Source organism: Labeo rohita, chromosome 17, assembly GCF_022985175.1.
Source record: "Labeo rohita strain BAU-BD-2019 chromosome 17, IGBB_LRoh.1.0, whole genome shotgun sequence".
Classification (NCBI taxonomy): Eukaryota; Metazoa; Chordata; class Actinopteri; order Cypriniformes; family Cyprinidae; genus Labeo; species Labeo rohita.
Window position 1 is genome coordinate 7842460 of NC_066885.1, and position 7127 is coordinate 7849586.

The following is a 7127-nucleotide window of genomic DNA, read 5'->3' on the forward strand; positions in this document are numbered from 1 at the left end:
CACAAAATCAGTCATAAGTCAGTTTTTTTAAAATTGAGATGCGTCATTTGGCTGAGATACATCTTTGAAAATCTAAATATTGAGAAAATCGCCTTTAAAGTTGTCCAAATGAAGTTCTTAGCAATGCATATTACGAATCAGAAATTAAATTTTGCATAAAAGAGCAATTGATCATTTTGACCCATGAGAATATCTGTATTTATTGGCTATTGCTACAAATATACCCGTGCTACTTATGACTGGTTTTGTGGTCCAGGGTCACATTTATGATTTCTTTTTTTCCAGTTTTAAGCAGCTTCTCTCGTTAGACTTGTGCAAATAACAAATAAGCAGATTTGAAAGGGTTTTCGAAGACAATTTATTGACCTCTTCATTTCCCCCGTAACAGCTGAAAATGGCTACATATGAAAATATATGACACTTATGATAGGCCTCTAATAGTCTTGATGTATGCTATGGCATTTCCTGGCAGCTGTTATGATATAAATACATTTTTTTCCAGCTATGCTGTCAATTAAAATATAATGGCATGTACAGATCATTCATGATCTAGAAATCAAAACACCTTCTAAGACGATTGAGACTAAATAAGCTTTCAATGGGAGCTGCTTTTACAATGAGACACAAAATATATTAATTCACTTTCCCCATATTATAAAGACATATATTAATGAAAAACCTGCTGTGAGCCTCAAATCTCAAGCCTGAAAGATTTGGCCTTTTCCGGCTATAAACATTTCATGAATTAAACTGGCAACATTAAAAACTTAAATGGGTAACACTTTATAACTTTTGATATATTATCAGTTTCAAATAGGGGTGAATCAAACCTTTGAATGGTTATAATAATCAAATTTAAATGTACATGAGCTATTATATACAGGGTTCACATGATGATGGAAGTATCAGGAAATTGCAGAGAATTGAGATTCCCATGCCTGAAGAAGTTACAGAAATTAACAAATTAATTAAAAACATTTACATTTCTTGTTATTCTCAGATTCTGAATTTTAAAAAATACAATAACATTTATAATTCTTGTTATTCTCAGTTCTAATGCATTTTATTGATGAGAATTTTTTTACTTTAAAAAAAAGCCATGAAAATTTCTAATAGTTAATATATTTTTATTTTTTATTTTATTTTTTTTAACTCTTGATATATTTAACTGATTGTTAACTATACGTACAGTCAAACCAAAAATGATTTAGACACCGGATATAATTTTTGATATTTCTGTAATGACACTGTAGTTCTTTTATGTAAGTGAGGATAGCAACTGCTGTCATAAAAGATAAACTGCGACACGTTATACCCAAAAATTCTTCATACAGTGAACTACCAGTAAAATTGATCTTTAATAAAATTTTTCTGAATTTTTGGTTGACTGTGATCCATTACATACTTTTCTATCAAAGTTTTCTGACATTGTCAAGATTAATTTGTTCTGACACAGTTCAGCTCAGTTCTTGTCATATTTTATTGCCACTTTCTAAACTATAGCGAATAAACTCTAATAATGTGAGAAATGTTAAAGGTGTCTGAATAATTTTGGTTTGACTGTATAGTCAATTTTCCAGTTGCATAGATAGATAGATAGTAGCAACTGGAAAATTCATGATGAAAATTGTGGGAACCCTGTATATAATGTTTGTTAATAACTTACTGTACTTAAGGAAGTTATTTAAGTGATACCCAAGATTATCAGAGGATACATAAACTATCTCTGGAGTCAACAAAGACAATCTGTAAGTTCGATAAAGACACACTGGACATATTATTAGTAATAATATCAACAACAAAGTGTTTGTGAGATCAGCATCCCGGCCTGACGGCCATCTGTAAGAGCATCACCTGTCGGTTTTCTGTGGGATGAGTCTTGTTGATGTGTCTGGTCAAACCCGGAGAACTGAAGAACGTAGATGGACAGTGTTTGCATGAGAATATCTGCTGTTCTCCGGGACTCAGATCCGGTCTGAGTAGTAAGTCTTCTCTGACCGCATGCCAGAGTCGGTGCTTGTCCCTGATCTCCGCGGAGGGGAAGTGCGCTCCGCAGAGGTGACACGGGAAAGTGATCTGTCCGCTTTCAATGTGACCGTACGAGGGTGTTTTGATCGTTTCGTGCGCGGCGAGATGTTTCCTCAGGTAGGCTTGCCTGCGGAACTTCTTGCTGCAGTAGTGGCACTCGAACACTTCTTCGGGACCGGGCGAGGGCAGGTATGGGGTACTGGCCCTGTCGGGCTCCTCGGGGCAGTGATCGAACAACCTCGAGCTGTCCGCGGAGCCGATGTGCATCTCAAAGCATTTCTCCGAGGACGGGTACCTTTGGTCCAGAGGAGGGTCTTGGGATCCCCTGTGCATCAGGTTGCTGTCCGGTGCTGATCTGTGGAGTTGGGAGCTGTCCGGACTCAGCTGGTGCTGATTGTTCAGTCTCAACTTGCTGGCGTTTTCCTTCCCCTCCACTGAGGTCTTCTCGTGAGGCTTCTTCGCGTCTGCGGTGCTCAGGCTGCGAGGTTTGTGCCATCTGCGATGGGACGCTAGGTTGGCAGGACAGCTGAAAACTTTGTCGCACTCCGGGCAGCGGTATTCAACCCGGACGATTCTTGAGCACTTGTGCTGGGCTAGAGAAAACGGATCAGGGTATTCTTCTTTGCAAAGCTGGCAGATGAACTCACCAAGCGGTTTTTTTCGACCACTCTGTGGTGCTAGTTTGGATTCAGGACTTTCTTTTTTAATTTTCAGTCCGAGGACTGGCGAGGTGGTGACTTCGTCTTCAAAATTGAGCTTTCTGATAACCTTAGGCTTTTTTGGTGGTTTGCTCTTGCGCTCAGAGTCCATAAACGCGCGTTTTACGCATTGGTGAAAGGCAGGGTACGCGGGCACCGATGAGGGCACCGGTGTGCCAAACTTCATATCAGAGTGGTTCATTAGCAGACGCTCGATTGAAGACACCGGGGTGGCCAAAGGGAATGATTCAGCCATGGCTGGTGAGCTGAGACACCTGTCCAAAAGCTCCGTGCTGATAGGTTTGACTGGACTGTATGAGCCGGTGCTGTTGCGCGGGGATGACGCGCTTTGCTCCGGATGGCTGAAGTAGCTTTGTGCGTAATCGACGCTCTCTCCAACCCTTCCAGAGTCCTCCAGTAGATGTTTCTCCTCATGTTTAGAGCTTGTATCACTCGTCCATGATTCTGTAATAGGTTCCAGCACATCCTGCACACTTGCAGTTGGATTTTGGGAAAGCGGGTCCTCTTTCTCCGGCTCTTTTTCTTCTTGTGCTCTCATCTTGTACGATGCAGATGAGCCACGTTTACTCCGTTTCACTAAAAATCCTCGTGGCATCTTCTTGTCTGGTTCACTCAAAGTCCTGATGAAAGTACTGAGGAGAGGATGCGGAGCTGGATACTGTCGCCGTGATGCGCCCCGCGCGCATTTTATCCTTTGGGTCGCCTTCAGGTTGTGTGTGAGGTCACTGTCAGTGGCGCAGTTGTGCCCAATCAGTGCTGATGTTGAAACAAATGGGCGGGACGAGCGTTAATGAGCTGATCCAGTTACAGATTCATTTCTAATGGGCAGCAGATTGTTATCTCAAAGGTCTCAAGGGATCGATGAGCTCTTTAACCTTCCAGTGTTTTACAGTTTCCTCCTCAGTAATGTGAAATTAGTCCACCGAGATTAAATCTAAAGAATCTGCGACTGTATAGAAAGAGAAATATCTGAAGTTAAATTTAGTGGGAATAATTTTTTAGTATAGACTATACCTAAATTCAATCATTTTAGCAATTGTTAACTATTTTACAATTTTGTATTTGTTTACTAATAAATAATAATTATGTGTTTTACAATAATAACTAATTATTTGTTTTATTTTTTTGTTTTGTATTTTGATGAAATTTAATTAAATCGTTAAGAAAATCCTTATTTTTTTTTGTTTTGATTTATAGTGTCCCAACTGTGTAATTTAGCAAATAATGTTATTAGCTTTAATAAATATATATATATATATATATATATTATTAAAGCTAATAACATTATTTGCTATATAGCTCCTCATCCATTAAAATGTAATTTAAAACAAATAATAGTTACTTTAATAAAATTATTTTCATTATTTATGTTGATTTATAGTGTGCCGAACTGTGTATTATTATTATTATTATCATCATCATCATCATCATTAGTTTTTAACTATTTAAACATTTTGTATTTATTTATTAGTATTTCAGTTTTTTTAAATTTATTAATACATTTTTTAAACATTTAATTTAAAACAAGGAAATTATTTTAGAAACATGTTTTTATTTTTTACTTAGATTACAGTGTGCCAAACGGTGTAATTCAGCAAATAATGTTACTAGTTTTAATAAAAATAAAATAAAATTAAATATAAAAATAGATAAAATTGTATTATTATTATTATTATTATTATTATTATATCAAGTTTTAACTATTTTAAATGTATTTATTTATTAGTTTTATGTTTTTATTTTTTGTTATTAATTCATTATTTTGTTAGAATTACATTTTTTGATTTATAGTGTGCCATATAGTGTGATAACGGTGTAATTCAGCAAATAATGTTATTAGCTTTAATAAAAATAAAAGAAAATATAAATAAAATTGTATTATTATTATTATTATTATTATTATCATCATCATCATCAATTTTTACTGTTTTAAAAATTTGTATTTATTTATTAGTATTTGTTTTCATTTTTTATTAATTCATTATTTTGTTAAAAGTTAATTTAAAACAAATAATAGTTATTTTAAGAAAATGTAAATAACATGTTTTATTTATAGTGTGCCAAACTGTGTAATTCAGCAAATAATATTATTAGCTTTAATAAAAATAAAATAAAATATACAAATATAAAAATATAAATAAAATTGTATTATTGTTAATATTTTTAATATTATGTTAGGCCTTGGGTGTCAAGGGAAGCATATTTCAAATTGCTAATAATTTTTCTAATGATATCAGAAGCTGATTCAAATAGCCTATGCTAATATATAATTCCCTCTAAATATAAAACTTAATATTTTTTTAGGTGCAAAGTGTGCATATACAAAAATAATACTCTATTAACTTAAAATGTGTTGTCTTTAGCAATTTTTTACATGGCGTACAAGAACGCTCTATTAAAACATGATGTAATTATCGCTGTGTTTTCTAAAACAACAGTAGGTTGCAATGCAAGAACAGATTATATTGTAACTGGTGACTGGTCAGTAATGAATATGTGTGCAGTGAACGATGGGAATATGCGCCGCTGGTTTTCCCACATGAGGGTGTTTGGGGTCAGTCAGGCTGCTGATAACCTGCAGAAGCTGCGGACGCTGATAACAGACGCAGCTCTTTATTCTGTGGAGCAGGGGGCGGATGGATGCTGAAGACACAAACCTGTTACCATCCCGTTATGTTAGAGCTGGGATTCTCCTCCCAGGACACTCATCTGGACGGCAAATGGGCGTGAGAAAGCGCTTGTCGAGATGATTTATTGAGGTGACGATCATTTACAGTGTGGTAAGAGAGAGATAGATAGATAGATAGATAGATAGATAGATAGATAGATAGATAGATAGATAAATGATTTATTGTGACGTTTTCATGCTGGTTGCCTCTTGATTTCTCTCTGCAGGAGACGATCAGCTCCAGCATCAGACTCTGGCAGCTTTACACAGACAGATTGTTGAATAATTAATGTTTAATCATCTTTAATTAGGGCTCGTGTTGTATTTATGACTAACACAGTTTTGGTCCATTAGCTCAAAATGATCACATGGACATCAATTATACTGAAAAACTGAAACACCGTAAACAAATCTGTATAACATTTACTTTTGCAAGGCAAGTTTATTTATATAGCACACTTCATATGCAAAGGTAATTTAAAGTGCTTTACATAAAAGGAAGTAGAATAATCATAAAAACAATAATAAAAACAATAATTCACATAGAGGCAGTAAAATAATCATAAAAACAATAATCACAGCAATAAAACAAACAAAAAAAATTACAACTTTTAAAATCATTTTTAACTATTAGTTTAAGCAATATCAATCACTTTAACAAAAAGCAAAACTTTTGTAGGCTACAAGCTACACTGACACTTAGTACAGGATACTTGCCTTTAAAAACCTGAAACTTTTGCATTAATAGGCTATTTAGATTCTTAAATTTGCGATTTTATTAATATTATTAAATATATAATTATTGTTTTTGCTAATAATCTGCTAATATATAAGTACTGTTGTTATTATGATTATTTTAACCCAGTGAGCAAGTGATGTTGGAAAAGCATCAAATTGATATCAAACATTGATGTCAAAACAAAACAAAACAAATCAAAAAAACCCACACAGGTCAAATATGCAAATCAAACTGACGTCAAGAACTTGACAAATTGAAAGTCAAACATACTGGCCTCTATTAAACCAATTTCAGTGGCATCAACTTCCAATTTTCATTACCAGTGGAAGGAAGAAAACGTCCAAGCTGAATTTAAAATGATGTTACAGCATCCTGATTGATCTAATATTTGACATTAAAATTCATATCGAGCTGAGATTTGTGTGAACTAATGGAGTGCACTGAATATGCATTTTATTACAGTCTGTCGCCATCTAGTGGAATATTTGAGTAATTGCACTTTTAATATTTTTTTTTAATGGCAAGACTTTTCTTTCTCTTTCTTTCTTTTTTTTTTTTTTTGTTTTTGAACAGTAAGATTTTTTTGTTTCTTAAAGAATCCTCTCCTGCTCACCAAGCCTGCATTTATCTGATCAAAATACAGCAAAAGCAGTAATATTGTACTGTACTATAGACTGTATATTGTCTATTTGAATATATTTTAAAGTGTAATTTATTTCTGTGATCAAAGCTAAATTTTCAGCATCATTACTCCAGTCTTCAGTGTCACATGATCCTTCAGAAATCATTCTAATATGCTGATTTGCTTTACCAGAAACATTATTTATTTATTTATTTATTTTTAAAATAATATTTAAATGGTTTAGTACATTTTTTTCAGGTTTCTTTGATGAATAGAAATATCCAAAGATCAGCATTTATCTGAAATAAAAAGCTTTTGTAGCATTATACACCATACCATTCGAAAGTTTGG

General features: G+C 34.1%; 1 protein-coding gene across 1 annotated transcript; it reads right to left on the reverse strand.

Moving 5' to 3' along the window:
* Positions 1-364: 364 nt before the first annotated feature.
* LOC127179511 (insulinoma-associated protein 2) lies at positions 365-3397 on the reverse strand. Its single transcript, XM_051133071.1, has one exon. The coding sequence runs from the start codon at positions 3340-3342 to the stop codon at positions 1816-1818; it is 1527 nt and encodes a 508-aa protein (XP_050989028.1). The 5' UTR covers positions 3343-3397; the 3' UTR covers positions 365-1815.
* Between the last annotated feature and the right edge of the window lie 3730 nt (positions 3398-7127).

Bases quoted from the DNA above. Each gene is read 5' to 3' on its own strand.
- LOC127179511 (XM_051133071.1), bottom strand. From the start codon at position 3,342: ATGCCACGAGGATTTTTAGTGAAACGGAGTAAACGTGGCTCATCTGCA.